The sequence below is a fragment of the Palaemon carinicauda genome, chromosome 19 (assembly GCF_036898095.1).
Source record: "Palaemon carinicauda isolate YSFRI2023 chromosome 19, ASM3689809v2, whole genome shotgun sequence".
Classification (NCBI taxonomy): domain Eukaryota; kingdom Metazoa; phylum Arthropoda; class Malacostraca; order Decapoda; family Palaemonidae; genus Palaemon; species Palaemon carinicauda.
The window spans coordinates 30575116-30596250 of NC_090743.1; the positions used below are offsets into that span (position 1 = coordinate 30575116).

General features: G+C 34.4%; 1 protein-coding gene across 3 annotated transcripts in view; it reads left to right on the forward strand.

Moving 5' to 3' along the window:
- The window catches only part of LOC137658559 (serine-rich adhesin for platelets-like), an 88507-nt gene extending 68722 nt beyond the window's left edge, over positions 1-19785 (forward strand). For 2 of the 3 annotated variants that reach the window (XM_068393446.1, XM_068393445.1), the window contains exon 9: positions 14836-19785. In XM_068393446.1, coding sequence (XP_068249547.1) covers positions 14836-16955 — 2120 coding nt within the window. In that variant the 3' untranslated portion in view covers positions 16956-19785. Of the gene's footprint in view, positions 1-6809; positions 6883-14835 lie in introns of all 3 variants that reach the window. The other variant, XM_068393448.1, reaches the window with a different exon arrangement.
- The last annotated feature ends 1350 nt before the right edge of the window (positions 19786-21135 follow it).

A 21135-nucleotide genomic window follows, 5' to 3' on the forward strand; every position in this document is an offset into this window, starting at 1 on the left:
TTTTTATTCAATTTTTTTTTTTTTATAAATCTGGGAGAACTTAAGATACCAGGTAAGATCTTTAGATGTGTATGTTTTATCCTTGTGTACATTAAGCTTCCAGTACTTAAGCTGAGCACAGTGGTGTCCGTTATCTGTATTTGTTGTTTTCCTGTGTTGTATCGTAGCTTGGAATTGTCCTCTTATTATTTATTTTGTGTGATTGTGTTTGTAATTTATTTATGAGATGCTAGTCCATACATACGATAAGATCATCGAAGTGGTATCATATCAGTCAGTGCTGTTTACATTTCTGTGATAAGTTCTTTAATCTTGGGGTTGATATTTCTCTTAAAGATGAAAATCTATTTGACCCTGAGGAGTTTCCATCGGTGAAATCTTGCAGTCACTTAGATTTTCTTCTAAAGTTGTGTTGTAAATATGTTCTTGAAAGATTTTTACTTTTTTAAGGTTTATGATTTCTCGTAGTGATCAGGGTTTTATACATATTTGATTTTGTGCACCATTTTTCAGTATTAAAAGTTTCACCTAATATGATGCGTGTAGTATACAATAGTGTAGGTTGCATGTTTGTAAAACAAAGGCCTATGTTATTAATACTTCCTCATATAATGATAGATTAGTAAGTCTGTTATGAATTTACTGTATTTTATGTTGATTTTTTTTTTCATTTTGTATTTGCACAATAGTATATTTGTTATTGTTTTCTTTTCTAGCTTTATTCATTCCTTTCATTCATAAATATTTTTTCTCTATCATGCATCAACCTTTTCCTGTCTTTTCATTTTCCTGTATTTTCGTTTTCTTTGCAAATATCATTTTTTTTTGTAAATTCCTTTACCATTTTTGTTGCATATTTTTTTCCTGTATTCCCTTTCATCATTTTACTTACACCCCTACTAAGATTTAGCAGAAAAGTTAATAAAGGAACAGGGTTTTATCTAGCAGATCAAAGACATTCATGGACAAAGACATTCATGGACAAAATAAACCTTAAATTTTAATGTTCAGAGATATTTTTATCACTGGAGTTTTTTTCTTAACCAAGTAGATCCTGGAAAAATTTATGTAGAATCCAATGACACAATATTTGTTGGCCAAGTTATCATACTATAAAAAGATACAGAAACATAATTAGCTACCCCATCCAGTCTGTATACTTGGAAATCATCAGTTCTTTTACTAAGTACTGCTATTGCTCTAATTTGGTTTCTCTATAAAATTATATATTGTTACTACTTGGGGAAAGTTCACATTGTTACCTTCAACATCGTTCATAGTTTAATTAATCGCTTCTTGTTCCCTTAAAGACCAATTAACAAAATAGCAAAAGATGGTTGGCTTTTTCATTCAGTAGTCCTCATGCAACACATTAATAATTCTACACTTATTCCAGTGTGAAGTTAACAGTGAGTGATATTAATGAATATGACCCTACTTATCCTTTTGACTGTTGATATCAGGTGTTGCTAACAGTTGACAGTCTGTTTCGCTGATAAGTATTGAACAGCCTCTACTTTTTTTCTCATTCAGCTGTTTTGTTAAATCTTATCTTGGTATACAGCTGTTAAGTTTTTTCCCAACTATTTATCAGTGTTGATATGACCATGGAAATAGTTTGGTGTGGTCTTTTCTTTCAGTCCACTTCATTATGTAAATTCAGAAGAAAACTGAGACAATACTGTAGCTTCAGCGCCATTTTCTATCCTTAGAAAACATTGTTCGTTATCCCAATTGTCATGGAAGTACAATAAAAAATTTTAGCGTAGGAGACTAGATAGTTTAGTTTAAGTTTTGCTAGTCATGTTTTGGACTAAAACATGGGCTGGGATTAACCAGTTTGTTTACACATCTCACATAAAGCCACTCCTTGCTAGCAGAAAAGTTGCTGGAAATATTTATGTTTTAAAAGGTACGCAAGTATAACCCTGGTATGTTTCTGCACATCTGGTAAATATTTGTACTATATTTTATCTACAGGACCACAACTATTCAAACTGAATCGAAAGCTTGCAATATTCCTTATTTGTTTCTAAGATTAAATAGTGATGTTGCATTGTGTTTGTTGTAAGTCCGTTTTCATGCCATCCTTGGGAGGTTGTGTTTTGATAACCACAATATCTCTGTGAGATGCTGGATAATGGTTTGTGCATTACTCAAAAAAAAAATCTGGGGTGAATGCTGGTTTGAGCCTGTTTACCGATACCCAAGTAGTTCTGCCTTCTGACATTTTATAGCACTCCTGTTTTTGCTGTAGTAATAGATGGCAATGAGTTGTTGATGGGCGGCATAGTTAGTTTAGGAATGTGATATGTGGTGTTCCTCAGGGTCCAGTTCTTGCCCCATTACTTTTCATACTATATACACGTGACATGTGGCTTGTCCTAGTAAACAAACTTGTTGCATATGCAGATGATGGATGCTACTCTTTTTGCATCAATTCCATCTCCTAAACGTAGATCTGTGGTTACTGAAGCCTTTAAAAGAGCTCTAGCTAAAAGTAATGCATGGTGCAAGTTATGTGGCATGAAGTTGAATCCTAACAAAATTCAATGGAAAATATTTCTTTAACTCTGTGTGACGGTTAAAATTTTAGGTGTGATTCTCGACAATAAGTTTACTTTTGAGGGACACATTAGGGTTGTGTCTTCTTCAGTTGCACACAACATTAGCTTATAGAGAGTCTTTTAAGATTTTCGGTGATCAATCTATTTTGAAGAAGTGTTGTTTTGAGTATTGTTCTCCTGTCTGGTCTTCAGCTGCTGATTCTCATCTTAATTTGTTGGACAGAAACTTATTCATTAAATTTCTTATTCCTGATCTAGATATTACTCTCTAGCACTATTATTCATCAAGTTTTTTATGCATGTTACACCCATAAGAGTTTTCACAATTCTTACCATTCTCTACACTCGGACCCTTCTGGACAGAACCATCCTGTTCGTAAAACTAGGTATGCAGTGAATTCTAATAGTCATGCCTTCTCCATCATGAGGCTCAATACTACATATTATTCTAGAAGTTTTATTCCAACAGTGACCGAGTTGTGGAATGATCTTAATCAGCTAGTTGAATCAGTGGAACTTGAAAAGTTCAAACTTGCAGCAAATGTTTGTATGTTGAACCTGCCGGCATAACTCTCTTTATAGTTTATATATGAAAGATCTGTTTTAATGTTATTGTTCTGGAAATTTATTTGTTTTTAATAGTTCATTACTTCTCATTTAGTTTATTTTGTTTCCTTATTTCCTTTCCTCACGGGGTTATTTTTGCCTGTTGGAGCCTTTAGGCCTTATAGCACCCTGCTTTTTCAACTAAGGTTATAGCCTAGTTAATAATGATAATAATATTACTATGAAATAAGTGTAACGGGACGGAAGGGCGGTATAAATCTATTTTTTCAAACACATATTTGGTACATTCTAGTTCTGTGGCTTGGGATTTCTTGGATGACGTGTAAGTTTTCCTGCTAGAAGAATTTCTTCTATTTCTTACAGACATTGGAGGGCATGCCATTGGCTTCTGAGTTGTACACTTTTATTTTGAGGCTGGTGGTGAGGGAACTCCATAGGGCTGATGTGAAATTAGCCCCCCCTGTCACTGGTTTGTTTTAACCCCATTAGTCATGGGTTGCTGTTCCAATGCTACAGATTCTAAAGTGCACCAACATTTACCAGTCTGCAATGGTGGGGTCTCCCTCCCATGTGCATGTCCTGGCCTGTTATGACTCTTCACTTACTTGCGCGTGAACTTCTGCTTTATTGTTTGTATGAAGTGTCTAAGGAGTATGGCTGGTGTATCTCGAGTAGATAGGGTTAGGAACGAAGTGGTGAGAGTGAGAACGGGTGTAAGAAATGAGTTAGCAGCTAGAGTGGATATGAGTGTGTTGAGGTGGTTTGGCCATGTTGAGAGAATGGAAAATGGCTCTCTGCTAAAGAAGGTGATGAATGCAAGAGTTGATGGGAGAAGTACAAGAGGAAGGCCAAGGTTTGGGTGGATGGATGGAGTGAAGGAAGCTCTGGGTGATAGGAGGATAGATGCGAGAGAGGCAAGAGAGTGTGCTAGAAATAGGAATAAATGGCGAGCGATTGTGACGCAGTTCCGGTATGGCCTGCTGCTTCCTCCGATGCCTTACATGACCGCGGAGGTAGCAGCAGTAGGGGATTCAGCATTATGAAGCTTCATCTGTGGTGGATAACGGGGGAGGGTGGGCTGTGGCACCCTAGCAATACCAGCTGAACTCGGTTGAGTCCCTTGTTAGACTGGGAGGAACGTAGAGAGTAGAGGTCCCCTTTTTTTGTTTTTGTTTCATTTGTTGATGTCTGCTACCCCCAAAAATTGGGGGAAGTGCCTATAGTATGTATGTATGTATGTATGTGTGTGTGAAATAACTTCACTTATCTGTATGCTCATGAGCTGGCTATGATTGTCTGTGCAGGGTTATTGCCAATGTTGTATGCATTGGATTTGGATTCTGGTCTCTAATGGTGTAAGTTTCTCTTTCCAGTTTTGAAGAGAAAGCTCTAGGTGCAATTCGTTTGATTTTGAAGTACTGTAGCCTGGTCACATAAGTTGGTGTCTATTAGGTCAAAAGAAGGTTCTTTCTTTGGTGTATCTAATCTTGAGATCGAGTTGAATGTAGATATTGCTTTGACCGTTCCTTTTTATCTGATGCTATCAACTGTTAGGGAAAGTGACTTAACACTTTTACTATTGGCGATCAGCAAAGTTGAGCAACGTGGGATTTAATCATTTCTTGCATTGGTAACAATCAAAGACAGCTGATGTAGGCACATAGGGCATGGAACTCGCAACTAACCTGAAAACTAGAATTTTTTACAAGCCCCTTATGTTAGTCCTTTAAATCTTGTTGCCTTGAATACAGTTTCTACAATTATTAGAGGTATTGGGAAATACATACATGATATTCCAGAGAACACATCTCTGGCTTATAAAGATCACTAAGTCTGGTTGTGTACAGATACGAGTATGTGCATGCGTCTTATGAAATCTTAGTATAGGTTAATTTTCCAAGTGTGGTGTTAATAGGAAGTTTTTAATCTGAAAATTTTCTCTTTCTATGAACTACTCACTCCAATCTTTCTTATTAGTGTAGATATTGTTGCTTTGTTTTGTTATAGTATTTTTTTTCTTAAGTATAGTGTTGAACTTATTTTATTTTAACATGTAAAAATGATGACACCTTATAAGCAGCACATCTTACCCACACAGTCACTGTATCATTTAGTTTTGTATCTCGCATATAGTACAGTAGTTATTGTTTTGATTGTTTTCTTATTATTATTGATTCCTTGAGAGGTTTTTGCTTAAACTTTGCAGGGGGTGTTTTTAAAATTTTTGGTGATTATTGCTGCTTTTGATTGTTTCCCTTGCATTGTGGAAAATAGGATCTGTACATATTTACCTGGTGAATACTAGATTCAGAATACTTTTAAGTTTGAATAAACACCATTGCTTGGTAAATGATTGGTGGTTTATTGAATTTACTAGTCATGTTTAATGGCCATGAATATTTTACCAAGTTTGGCAGTGAGAGGATTCATTGTATTTTTTAAGAGAAACCTTTCTTTATAAAGGAAAATGTCTCATGCAAAATTTCATTACCAGTAACTTGAAGTCTTACCTTAGGAAAAGTTAATTTTCAGTTTTGCAGTATGAATTCTTTCGAAATATTGAAACCAAAGAATGCTATTTTTTTAGTATAAGATTGAAAATGATTAAAGTAGAGTATAGAAAAAAATGTAAGGAGGTAAAGAAAAGTGTATAACTTATTTATCTAGAGTAAGATTTCACAGAAATAAAAATGAAACACAGACTGATGATCTCTATTGTATGTATACAATCATAGACTTCTTGAATTTGAGTGGAGGTATATTTCGTATAATTCACCAAAGAATGTGACTAAAAGCAAACGTATATCAGTCGTTGTACAAGACATTTGGTGATTGCAAGTTTAGGTAACCTGGGATTGCAGAATAACATTACTACCCTTTGTATATATACATAATTATTTAAGCACATTGCTTAAGAATTCAAACTTCAATTTAAAATAAATACAGAGTTTACCTGATGTGAATAATTGCGTCATTGCATGATTTAGAAGCATGGTCCTCTCCACTAATGATGAGGACATTGACAGGTATAGATGTGAATGCTGATGTAAATTTTTATTTTATATTGTTATTTTCATTTTTAAGTTAGCAATGGATGGGTTTAGGACACCCTGTTATATATGTAATTTTATAGAAATATTTTTGTAGCAATTTTTCTGTTTTTTTATAACCTGTTTATGCTCGTGTGAGAGATTTGGAATGTTTTCACCAGGATGAATAACAATTATACTTACCCGAGTAGTCAGAGTTGAGCTTGGTATCGTTCTCATCCCTAATTGTAGCATTGTTCTTATCCCATCATAGAATATACTCTTGGAGGATGAAGAGCTGGTATAATTTTGCTATGTAGTACAGTGTCCTTATAATAACTAACTGGGGGCTACGGGAGAGTAGTCACACAAGGTTTTTTCTTCTCATTTGAATATTCACTGAAGTTTATTTGTGCTTATGGATGTTGCATTAAGGCACATATGTTTTTTAAGCAAGTGTATTGTACTGTATACAGTATCTGATTGGCTTCAATGTGTAGATATTTTTTTTTACCATGGAGAAGAGGTGCATTTAGTAAGTAATTAATAATTGACAACTATGCAGTTGGAACCTTTTCCTGCACTTTAGTGAGCTGAATTAGAAGTGTGATCTTTTGAAAGTTAAATTAGAACTTCTCCTTTACAGATGGGCCACAGAACAGGTCATTTAAAAGGATTGAATGGGCGCATCTTCAAGAAAATCAGAATGGATTTATAAAGTAAGAAATAAAGAAATAAATAACTCCCTTCTTGTTAAGTACTCTATATTGAGTAGTACTGTACAATAATAATTGAAAGACTTCTGGCTTAGCACATTTGTTGATGAGAAGGGCATGGCAACAATTTTTTAAAACTTAATTGCACTTTTTGTGGTACTGTACAATAGTAAAGATAAACTAATTGGTAAATTAAAAGGAAGGAGGGGGATGCCAAGTAAAGTTTTTCTTCATTGCATATTAACCATTGTAGCACTTAATCTAATTTCTGTATTCTTAACGAAACATAGGCACTCTTCCAGTATTATCAGATAGTGTTCTTCCAGATTAGATGTAAAGGACTTCTTTGCTGATTTTTACAGTAAAAATCAATCTCAACTTTTTCTCCCAAATATTTATATGTAAGGACTTGAAGTTACTCAACGAAATGCATAGAAAACTACCAGCATCTTGTCTGCCATAGAAGGATTTTTTTTTATTACTTCTGGTCTTGTGAGAAAGTATCCCTTAGATTTCTGGAATGTATGACAAGTTATTCCATTATTCCTTCAAGTTTTATGCATGATTTAAAGGTAGCACAGAAGCACAGTGGTAACTATGGAGTTAATTTTTCCATCATTGGTAAGAATGAGGGTCTTGTTTGAGAGACAGAAGGTACAAAATGAAATATTTCACCTCATTATGAGTTCATGTATAACCCTTCAAATTTAATGCTACAAGATATTAACTTTGTGTTATGGCTAAGGCATTGTAAGCTTTAGTTAAATTTGCTTTTATGTTTTGATGACTTAAGTAAACTTCTGTAGAACCTAGTTGCGAAGTTTCTCAGAAAAGGTAGCTTTTCTAATGCAGCATGTTTATGTTAATCAATGAAACCATAACCCTTGGTTTTTATTTTCGATACTGCAAGAAAAATATCTATTGCGAGAAATGGTTTTTTGTTACGGATTATGTGAAAACAGATTTTTTTTTGTTCACTGCACAGTGCCATTTGTTTGTGTTACTCAGACTGATGGTCGCAGATATGCAAATAAGCAACTTTAAAAGTGTACTTTTTGGCAATGGGCAAATTCATACTCATTTATGTCATTTTTATTGTATTTTAGTTTTAATTTACTTTATTTACCACCAGGGTATTTTTTATGGAAGGAGGGATATAGATATTTTATGAAAAATAATTTAACAGAGAATAGTACAAGTCAGTTGAGACCTTTCAAAAGATGTGCATAGAAAATGCTTTGTAATTGTAACTGTGACTCATGTTCAATTATTGCATCTATAAATCACTTGTCCTCTCTTTGCTACATTCACATTCCCAGTTTAAAGATAGATTTTTAGAAGTGGATAGTTACATGATTGGAATGCAGATCCATGGACAGAAGGACAGTGTTGAGGATGTAGTCAAGTGAAAACGAGACAAGAATTAAAACCTATGGCATGATTTAATGGGCCCTCATCAAGAAATACCTTATTTGAATAGAGGCCAGGGAAGAATTAATAGGATATCAAAGGTATGTGGAGGTTTGATAGGATTGTAGAGTCAGGTTTTATTTGATATACAGTAAATGTGGAGATAAGTAATAGGAATTTAGTCCCAATGTTTTGATATGGTAGAAATTAGAAAAGCAAGGGTTAGAGCTGATTGGAATTTAAAGCCAAGAAAAAGTTCATTGGAATGCAGAGCTATGGAAAGATTTGAAAGGAGTGCAAAGACAGATTAAGATGACTATGAAAGTAAAAAAAAAACCGAAAAAATAGAGGCACTAGAAATGTAGAATTCATAAATAAACTTTTTCACAAACTAATTCCAGGGAAGACAGTATTAGAGATATGCAGAAATCGGTTTGGTTGGAGTTAAGAAGAGCTAAAGAAGATTACCATAGTTGAAAATGGCAGAGGCTAAATGCAATAGCCCAGAAACCCTTTTTCTTTTTTATACAATGGGGAAGAGTAGTCCTTACTGTTATGTTCCATTTTGGTTATAAATCTAAAAGTTGTAATATTTGACCAGATGTGTAATAACATAGAATACTATGTAATAGATCAGAAAAAAAAAAAAACTACAACGAACAAAAAAAGAAAGGTGAAGAGTTTGCCAAAAAGTAAAATGAAAGATGGAGACTTCTGATTGAAGAAATAAATCTGAGAAAATTATGGCATTACATCTCAGATATGTGGTGTATTGAATGTATAGAGGACAGTTGCATATGAAAAAATAAGCCTTATGTGCGGAGAGAGATCAGCCAGAAGAAAGCGGGTACAGAAGTCCAAAGGAAGAATTAAGAAGGAAGTAAGAGACTAGTAAAAAGTCTTTAAGTGGGATTTGTAACAAATAGAATCAGGATATTGATATAGTTTGGTAGAAGAAACGAATAGCAAAGCAGATGAGGAAAAATAAAACATTTTTGAAAGTGTTATACAGTAAATAGAAGTGAATGGTGATAGTTCACATTCAAAATAAGAACACCTAATTAAATATTACCTTCATTCAGCTGAGCAAGGCTAACCATTGTTTTTTCAGTTACTTTGGATTCTATACTGTATTTTTGATTAAATGCAATCCACTAAATCTCATGAATTCTGCATACACAGTATATGGGCGAGTGAATTAGACAAAAGACCTTAACATTCGATCTTAAAATATAAGACTTGTAGTGATTGTGCCATCTGTAGTTTGAAAGCCTATTAAAAAGAGAGGCACCAAATTTATTAGCAGAAATAAAGGATTTGTAATAATTAGCTAAAATTTGTCATCTCGTCAATTTGGCAAATTTGCTCTAGCGGCAGTCCTTGAAATCAGGAAACTGGAAAGAAGTTATATTTAATAATCCTGTAGGCATAATTGTAAGTACAATTTTGAGTAATTACAGTTTTATTACATAGCATAGACACATGGTCCCATTAAACAAGCTAAGAAAGAAATCCATAATTGTATGTAATTGATATAGCAAGTTTTCAGATATAGACTTGTATGATATGAATATAGAGTACAATGCTTATATAAAGTCGATAAATCCTAACAATTCAACAAAAACCACAAATTATTTAGTATGCTGTTGTAGAAAGATGTTAGGCACCTGTGTACAGCCTTGAGCTTCAACATCCACAGCATCAGCAAGAAGACTTCCACAGTTTTCCCGTTATGAGAAATACGTCAAATTGGGAAGATTGACTCTACGACATTTGGAAGGCCATGTACACCAATTGAGTAACTAGATGTTATTCTATCAAGATTTAGAGTAAAGAAAGTGGTACATCAGTATTTGTAATGTTGGAATGAACTTCATAAAAAAATTTATAGAAGCATATGTGCTTAAAATTGTTAGTGTTTACATTAGAATGACAAGGGGTCTGGAAAGGTTAGATAAAAAAAAGTTGGATTTTGAGTAATATGATTGAAAAGGGATGTAAACAAAAAAAGATAATGGTGACTGTAAAGGCCATGAAGACTTATCAGTCTGAAAAGTAGATACTGTATATTTCTGCTACAAACGAGACAGTGTGAATGAGTCGCATAATGCAGTATGTGAAATAGCCGATTGATGACCAGCTTATGTAAAGAGAGGTAATGTTAATGTGAAAGATGAGGTAGAATATTTTTTCAAGTGAGCACAGATCTTCGTGGAATTAAAATATAACAGATTCCCTACTCGGAAGTTAGGTGTTAACTATAGTTGAAATGTATTGGTCATTCATATTAAAAGGTCCTGTTGTGAAATATAGAAATTAGGGGTAAACAAAGAGGTTAGACAGGCAGCAACTTAGTTTGTGCATGTGATGAGGAAAGAGATGGGAAGTCCATTTTTTAATGTTAACCAGCTTTATAATTTCACTTGTTTGACATTTCTTGACACTCGATCAGGGGTGAAATTGGACATATATTTTGAAGAAGAGACTTGTGTGATGTGAAAGGTAAAAGATATGTTGTGAAGAACCTGTGTTAGCCTAAAAGGTGCATTGAGTGTTGAAGAAAGTGGTAGATATAAAAGTGGCAGGATGTCAGTCGGGGAGAGAAGTTGTAGATGAAAATTTTTATTCATAAGTATTTGCTAATACCGTTGTATTTTATTGTTGTTAAACAGAACTTAGTTTTTGTTGCTTGACTTTTTTTTTTTACCAGTTTGCACTTTTTATATTACTGGTAATTACCATCATTATCAAATATTGTGTAAGTAATAGCAACATAAGAGAGCTAATTTTTTTTTTTCATTAAATGGCATAAAAACATTCTGCCAATGATTACTGCATTGCTATTGGAGTATTGTGATGAAGTGTTAGATTGGACTGTTATCTATAATATAATCGAGTCCCATTTGTACTTTTGTCTGTTAGAATGTTATGTCATTGTAAAGGTTAAGATGTCTGGTTTCAGTGTCATCTGAAGAGACTTTCACCAGAACGTCAGTCAGGCAAGCCCAACCACATCAGTAATCTCCCCAGTTAACAGGCTTAAACTCGGTCCCAAACTGGGATTGATTTGCCGCTAAGAAAACGGAAGGCGAACGTGTTACTACTGTACTAATTCCTTATACTGGTTTAAAGGGATTAGTACAGAGGTAGACTATCATCTCTTAGTCATGCTTGCTTTGACATTGCAACTTATTTTACATGGTTGAAAGAATTTCAATATAACCTTGTACGAAGGTACAGATGTAGGATTGTTCGTGTTACATTTACCTTGTCAGATAATATACAGTAATAGCATATATTATTTTTTAATTCAACTAGAGAACAGAATTTAGGTGTGGGCCTCCTTGGATAGAATAATTCCAAAAAATTTTGGGGATTTCTTGGAAAAAAAGTAAATTCTAATAAGTAATTTTTACATGCATAATGGAACTCTCAGATTTTTTGGAGGTATATTAGATGTACATGAACAGAGTTTATTTGTCTATCAATGTGCTGTACACTTTTCCCTTCGTAACTTTTCGTACCTAAGGGGACATTATTTCTGTCAAATTGGTACAAAACTAAGCAATCATGCACAGATGTATATAAAGGGAGATAGCCCATCCATCAATATGTTTTCAAGTCTCATAATTCTTTTTACAATGTTGAAAGGACATTTGTCAAACATTTTACAAGGGTAGACCGATTAACTGGAGATGAAATTGAATGGGATTGCCTGCGTTTGTCATGGACCCTTCCCTAATGAAGTCTGTTGGATGACACCACGGTTAGGGAGTTTGACCCTGAGCTTCATACAAAGGGTAGCTAGCCATTGGGAGTACAGTATTTGTTTCATAAAAACATTGTCTGGAGAAAATTTTGACAGTTATTTACTTTAGCCAAGAATTACTATGGTTTCTTCAGCATTTTATCATTTGAAATATTCAGAAAGAGAAATTTTGTTCTGGAGTCAGTAGGGTACATCTATTATGTCAGAAGTACTCAAGAGTATATCTTATATTTTATTGTCAGCACATTTGAAGAGTAATATCTGCAATGTGTATAGTGAAACTATTATACAAGTTAGAATATCTACATGTGAAATTTGCTTCTAAATTTATGCAGTAGAATTTTTTTTATTATTGAAGAATTGGTGTATATAAATTTTCAGATAATATACAGTAATAGCATATATTTTTTTTTTAATTCGACTAGAGAACAGAATTTAGGTGTGGGCCTCATTGGAAAGAATAATTCTAACAATTTTTGGGGATTTCTTGGAAAAAAAGTAAATTCTAATAAGTAATTTTTACCAAAACAATTTTTTTCTATTAAATTTTACAATTTTAACATTATTTAAATTGCTGTCCTGACTTCATTCAGTGCTATAATTTCTTGTTAAATTCTATGGAAGGCTTATGATTTAGGTGCCATACATAAAATAGGTATTTATAGTAACAGTAAATGGTAGTACAGTATACTGTAAGTGCATGAGACATTGTAAGTTTAATACAGTACAAAACCTTGAATAATCCATGAAATTGATTGTATAAACCTCAGATAGATTATCAATATAAAACTAAAAGGGCCAAGCAGTCTTATAATGCTCTTAACTTCATTGTGTACTTAAACTTCAATGCATTTTCTTCAAAACTTAGTGGATTTGTCTTCGGGTCATACCCCACAAGTCCATCAAATTTAATTGAAATTGATTCAGTATTTTTTGCGTAATATTGCTCATAAACAAAAATTAAGGTAAATATTTTTTTATTATTTTCCAAGTACAGTACTGCTGTGTACTTATACTTTATTGTACTTTATCCAGTGTTATAGTGTCATCCTTGGGTCATACCGCCAGCATGACTACGAAGATCGGTCAAAATCTGTACAGTAGTTTTTGTGTAAAGTTTCTTGTAAATAAACAATGCAAATCTTCAAATGAGGGTGAAGGCAATTAAACCAAATTATAATATACTGTATTTGTTTGGAGGCTAGATAATGCATAATTTGATTTCATGGGATATGTCTGAATTTGAAAACATATGCGATAAATAGTGTTTACCTGTACATTAATTGCCATTTCTTTGCTTGATATTAAAGATTGTTAAGGCAATGGTGTATACTGAAAGTGAAAATATTCCATGAAAAAAAGTTGTCATTCATGAGAATTTCCAACTTTTTGTTAACATTTTATATGAAATGCTTCTTTATAAAGTGTGTTTTGGGAAAGCAATTTTTAAGTACCTCTTAAAAATTACCCATTATGTTTACACTGGTATTTAATTTTAGAGGGTACTGGAGGTTGATATCATATGTCTTGCCAGGAACTTTTGGGAGATAGGTAAACTTCTGAAGACTGCTTCAGTGTTTCCTGAATTGCATTGTTACTTGAATGGAAAGAATCTGTTTTTGTGTAATGTATAGGGTATGTGAGCATGTACTGTACTGGTATACTTGTGTTTGTATTCCTGATTAAGTTTTGCAGTTTCTTAGTAAAGTATAGTACAAGTAATTTGTAATATTTTTATGATTTTTCTTGAATATTTTCTTAGTTTCAATTTATATTTCAAAACATTTCTATTGCTTTCACCAAGTATAAGTTCAGTCATTTTGTGTATTGTAAATCTTGGCTGTACAGTATATGTAATATTTGTAGTTATGCTTGTAACAGGATAGTTTTATATGTAAGAATTGTTTAGAATTTTATCCATTTGTTTATCCTTCCGTATATTCTTGTGTGGTTTTCCATTTGAAAAAAAGGTAACAATGGTTCATCCACCTTTCAATCGGGTTGTATGCATAAGTGCATGTAGACTATGCACAAATCATGTTAAGCAGTTGTTCGTATGAGTAATCCTGTTTATTTGTTTAGTGCTTGTTCAGCCATTTACTGTTAAGTAGCATGATTTGTCTTAGTAAGTTAAGCAATCTGAATTGCATTTCTGTGGTAGGGCAAGTAGAATTACTTCAGATATAGGGACCTATTTGAGGCTATCCTCACCAGTGCTGCTGCTGTGTTTGATGCCATTTACTATCATTGCTGTTGAATTTATTTGCCTGAAATGGATGATACAGGTATAGTTGTAAATTCAGTTATTAACTGGTTTGTGTGTATTGAATATTTATGAACATCTGCATGTGGCTTATTTTTTCAATCCGTTTAGTAGTCATATATATTTTTTGTCATGAACTGATAAACTGGGCAGTAGATTGTGTGTATGAACTTTAATATTTGATTAAATCATAGAATAGACTGGATTTTGTAATTTAGTTCTTCATTGTTTAAATTTTTCTATCTTGAGTACAAAAGTAATTTTGATAGGGAAGTAGACATGACAGTATGAGCTTAGTTTGGATAGGAGATTGATTCACCATTCATGAAAAGAGTATTCATGTTTCCACAGTACTCGTGGCACTTGTTCATATCAAGTGTCAAGATATTTGATAATGGAAATTTCGTAATTACAAATTTTGATATTTTTACTTTCAGAAAATTTAAGTTTTAAAATTTTCAGAATATTGCTGTTTTAATGATATTTAGCTGAATATTAATTTCTTTTTCAACAGGTGTAGAAGAGGTACAGATCCCTCCTAGTCCAGCTACCTTAACAAAACAGTTACAAAATGCGTATATGACAGAAGCCGCGTTATCGCCATCAGTGTCTCAGTCACAACATTCTGGATCATCTTACTCTTCCCCGGGAACTACACATGACCTCCCCTTTACGGAAGCTGCTCCAACTTCAGAAGACTCTTTTCCTGCTACATTATCTCAACCTGGCTGCTCCTCTGCGCCATCAGCACCTGGGTTGTCTGTGACAGGAGTTACTTTAGAGAGTGATTCTGGACTTGCTGCTCTTACTTCACCATCAGGCGATATCTACTTACATCAATCTGGTTCTAGTTTAGGATTAGATGGATTGGAGGCTGCTACCTTGCCTCTCGTAGCTGGTATGGAAGTGAGAACCCATTCTCCTGCTCTGAGTGATTTGGTGTCATCGGGTCCCCTCTTAACTTGGTCTCCGAGGTCTGCAGATTCTATGATGGCTCAGTCACCGTCTTTGAATGATGCTCTTACAGCTAATATACCTCTAGATGGCAATCATAGTGAGGATTCATTATGTGACTCTTCTACTGGTTTCCCTGGTTTGTTTTCCATTGAAGGTGATGGTGTTAGTGTGTCTTCTAGTACTAGTGAAGATATGCCTAGTGGTCCGTTAGGTACTGTGGCTAGTAATCAACAGCAAGATCGACAGGAATCAATTGAGATAACCATTGACCTAACACCAGAGGAAAGTGAGCAAGATCATACTATCACTTCTACAAGGTCACCAACACAGTTAGAGCTACCTGTTACCAATTTGAGAGCTATGTCTGGACAAAGAACTGGTAATGCTGTTAGAGTTCTAGGAAGTCCAACTTCCCAAGATACTCCCTGGAGGTTTGAAAATACACTGGACAGTCAGAATACTCGTCAATCCCCGAACATTCCCCGAGCACAAGATGAAAAATCCGTAGTTAAACAAGAGGATGGTGCTGGACCGTCTGATACAGTGCAAGATAAATTCAAGTCCTCATCATCATCGCTACCTCCTGATAAGAAGGAAAAATTAAAGAAGCAGTATGATGGTGACAAGGTAGCCTCAGATATCCCAAATCAAACTATGAATATGGGTAAGAGATCAGAAATATCAAAGAAAGCTGAAAGAAATGTTGAAGTTAGAAGGAATTCTACTGTTTCAGAAGGAAATAAAAAACGGAGTCATAGGTTAGCTTCTTTATTAGAAGGAAGGAAAGGCACACATCAAAATGAATCTGGTATAATGGAGGATGAAGTTTCAACAAAAAATGGCCATGAGGAAACTAATGTTACTAAAGTAAAGACCGAGGAGAGCAATATGAGTGTTGCTAAAATCAAGCGTAGAAGCTCTCAACGCACAACAGTAGTTTATCCTGGTAATGTGCAAAGTACACCGTGTCGGAATCGCTCAAAGATTGCAAAATCTGAAGATGTTAAAAAAGAGGATTCTGATCTGATGGAAAGTTTTGTGAAGGAAGAAAAACCTATTAAGAAGGAAGAAGACTGTAAAGAAAGTTGTGAAGATGTTGTTCTAAGACTTCAAGAAGGCTGTGAAGAAACACTTGGCAGAACTACAAGAGGCAGTAAGAGACGCACCGAAGGAGACATAGTAGCAGACTTGAAACGGGGAAGAGGAACAAGGGCTGGCCGCCGTGGTGAGGGGGAGATGAAAACAGAAGATGAACTTGTGAACCATCTTGAGGAAGACTGCACGTTATCAAGAACTTTGCGAGGGCGTCACGTTAGTGGTGCCTCTGACACCAGTAGTAATTATAGTATGGAAAGAGCACTTACCCCTGGACCACATGAATTCCTTTCTGGTATTAGTAGCAGCAGCAACAGTAATAGGCGCCGGCGGCGGTTGAGTCGGGAGAGTAGTGCCAGTAGTCGTGATGGGAGCCCAACTTTATTACACACCCACGATTTCTCTCCAGGTGGCGTAAACACCAGGCGTTCGTCATCTCGTGATCATGCAAAGAAGAAAAAATGTTCTTGTTGCGTTGGAGGTGACCAAAAGAAGAAGAGTGGACCTGGAAGTAGCAATAGTACTAACAGGAGATCATCATCAAGAGCAACCAGAGCCTCTCACAGTGGTACAATGCAGTAGGAAATGAGAGATGAAAAATCATTAGGTTGTGGCACAGTTTAGAGTGGATTATCATCACTTATTTGTTAAAAACAAATACTAATTAATGGTGGAAGCTCCTATAAAGTAGTATGTGTATTACAGTATAGACCATTTTGGAAATCTTTTGCTGTGATTAAAGAATAGTGTTGGGTATGTAGGAGAAACATCAGCATTGCACTAAATTGTCAAGATATACAGGTAAACTGCATCCACAGTGAAGCAATAGCACAGCAGTAGATCGCACCAGCAGCTGTATCCTAGGCCACGGTGTAGAATGAGCTTGCCACAAAAGGAGCTGTGAGGAGCCTTTTTGATTGGCATTGTGTCTTATGATGTTCATTGCCACTCAGTATAGGCTCTTGTGGCCCTTCAAATGGTCGTCACCTCTTTCCACAGTGTAAACATTAAGTGTTATAGTTTTAATGTTCCTTTTAATATTTCAAAATATTTTTATACTGGAAAACTTGCTCTTGTAATTGAGCTCTCACAGCACAATTTTTTTTATGGGATGTTAGTGCCATACATTTCCATTTAAATTGATTGGACTGCATACCACTTGGAAGATATTCTCCCTCATCATCCATAAATAACTGATGATCAGTTGAGGAAATTGGGAAATGTAATTGACAAATAAAGCAGGGGTTGTCAATTACACGTAGTTGTTGACTTTACTAGTTCATCGCTAGTGTTTATGGTTTGATTTGGAGGAGTGGTCAGTGGTTCTGAACTGTTTCTTGCCAGGTCAGACCATCAAGGTCACAACAATGATCATTTGTACCTGATTGCTTTTTATTGAACTGGTGTAAACCCAAAACTAGAAAAGTGGAGTGCGGCGCATCCTTCCTTCCCTCCCAACTGCCAACCCCAACTCTTTAGAGTAGTTAGTTACCCCCTTCCCATTCCCTCCCACTCTCTTTCTCTCTCTAGTATACAGAGTTGAGTGACTTGTGAATTTTAGCACTCCATCATGTGGGTAACACCTGTTAATACGCTTTTGGTGGACATTGTCTATTTCTTAAAACTTGTCCTGCGCAAACATGTAAATATTGTATTTTGACGTTAGTATATTTAAAGTTCCCAGTTTCTTTCTTCATTTTGGAGTCTTGTTAGATATTGTAAAAATGTTTGTAAAGCTAGAAAAATGTGTTTTAAGAACTTCTACATTAAATAGGCTAGTGTGAAACATTAAATCAGCTGGATCAAAATATAAAAGATATACCATAAAATCTCAGTGATTATTTTCTATTCAAACGATTACAGTGCGACAGCAATGAATGACAGGATGCCTTTGTCGGCTTTATTTTTTCCAATTTTTTTCCCCTTAACTTATTTGTATTGTAGTTTCTGGAGAAATGTTTAATTGCCTGTACTATTTGGCATGTGTGCCCTGTGGTTGGCAAATTAACTATTAAGGTGAAGTCAAATGCTTGGAATGGTCGGCTGCAGTGACATTCCTTCCCACCGTGACCCAGTCTGGTACTCTGCAAATTTCAGGTGAATTGTGCAAGAAAATCTATTTTACCTATGAGATGTCACTATACATGTTTTCAACAGCTTGTCCTGTATCTGGTAAAAAATCTCTAATAATACTCTGTAATGAACACAAAAGTCCGATGTTAATGTTTTTTTTTTTGGGGGGGGAGGGGGGCAGAAGCGTATACAATAAAGAATTTTTTTCCCATTTCATAATATAATAAAGCCAAGATTACATTGTTGGGACAAAAGTGTATACAATAAAGGTTTTTTTTTTTCCATTTCATATTGTGATAAAGCCAAGATAACATTGACATTCTTCGTGTTATGTCCATGCGGTCACATTTGTTAAGAATTCATTTGGCACACGAGCTCATTCACCTTTAATTTGAAAATGATTATGCACAAATATGTATCATGACATTCAAGTAGGGCAAAAATATAATAAGCCAAATTGTACCAACACTAATATAATATGAATCAATAGTGCTGTATATTCCATATGTGGGAGTAATGTGTGGATGGTATTTTGATGAATATTACTGTATTATGATTGCTCCATTTAGTTATGGAAAGGAACCACTTTTCAATGGGACCTGATAGAAAGTGACAAGTAAATTGATATATTTACAAAAAAAAAAAAAATCTTTTGTAGGTTTTCACATGTTAAAATTGAAACATGCACCAGATACATACACAACCCCATCATGAGATGATGTATAACTGACAAATAAGATCTTATTTGGTATACTTAATTTATTTTATCTACAAGATATCCATTTTCTTAGTGTACAATCATTTATTATTTCTGACTTGTATATTTATTAGAGCTATGGTCCTTCAGCTCCATGTCCATTCTTTATAGATATTTATTTATACTTGTACATATAAATCTTAATTTGCTACATAACTGTAGCAACATTTTCAATAATTGACTTTATAAAAGTGTGCCAGCCATTTTTCCCATACTGCTGATGCAAATAGTTAGGTAGTGATTGGTCCTAATTGTCTTTTGACTCTTCTTATCCAAATCCTTTAATGACTACTAATACAGTAATGCTTCCCATGAACATGTGAAGATTGTGTTTATATCATTTTTATTATATTGTATATAGCTTGCTGAACTCCTCTTGTACACTATCTTATTCCTTCCCACTCCTATCGTGGAGGACACCAACCCAAATATCCTCCATATTCCTAGTTAAATGTAAGTTTTTTCTTGATGAAAATGTTAATACCACTCTGTTTGTAAATGGTATTGTGTACAAAATGTTCATTCTTTTTGTATTTGTGTAATGTATGTACAAAATGCATAAATCCTTTCATTTTTGCAGTAGCAGCTGTTTGAATTGATCCTTGTTATACTAAGTGGAGGGAATAAATCTAAGCATAGTATTAACATCTTTGCTAGGTTAGGTTTATGGTACATTCCTACTTATCATGCTAATGGTGCTGCTAATTTTACTGGCATGTAGGGTTATTGTTTGAAAACTTGTCATTTTAAAATGATATATTTTTACAAAATAATTACTTGTATTTAGCAACAGCTTTATCTTATTTACAATTGTGCATCCTGTTTCATAATAACCAAATATGTAGAATGCAACAATTTCTTCAAGTAATAATTTTGGATACTGTACAGCTTCTGAATATGGCTTTTGAATTTTGATGGGTATTATTACATACAGTATATTGCAATATTGTGTAGTTTTAGTAAAAAAAAAAAAAAAAAAATCATCAAAGATATTCATTTATACAGAATCTAAATTGTTACAGATATGAACAATCAAGGCAATTTTCAGTTTTATCTGAATTATTACTTGAAGATATTGTTTCCTCTTCTATATTTTGCCAACATCGAAAAGAGATACACGCTTATAAGTTTAACGCGTTCTATTGGTTAAGTCGGCATATAATATTTCCTAAGTGCATAAAATGCAAGTAAACTATGCCAGAATAGTTATGAAACACCATAATACTTCTAGTACAGACTAAAACTTTGTACATGGTGAAACAGTATGTAGAATTAGGGTGAAATGCAATAAAATTACTGCAAGTATGGAAGGTCAAATATTTAATTAGTTTAATATATGGGAAGAATACCTCCATATAGTGGATTGAATTATATATTACTCTTGGATTACTTTCAACATTGCTATACTTGGGAATAATGTTTGATGTCATATCACCAGAAGTTTTAAACCTTAATGTGATATATGTGATACAAGATTGTTCAATTGGGTAAAAAGGACCACATTGAATATAGCAAATGCCATAAGTAAATGGCTGTTCAGTGCAATAATTAAATGGTTATAAGGCTTAATTACTGAACTAGAGAAGGTTAGGTATGCGCTGGTGTAAAAACTAGATTGTTCCATCATGAATACAAAGGAGACAAATTACCACAAGCTGGAACACAGCTATGGAATGAGTTTATCAGAGAGACTATGATGGGAGATGATTATGTAACGGCTCCTTACCTATCCTCTTCCTTAGATTCCTTGACTGGGTTAAGTCTGTTTGGGGTGCAGATATCTATGGTTATCTACAGATACGTCCCTGATTATACACAGAATCTTAGGATAGTCGTTCCAGGGGTTAGAACCCCGTGATACCCGACGGTAATTCTCTTGTAATATCACTCACAGAAATATTATACAGTAGGAAGCTGCCCAAAGGAACTTCC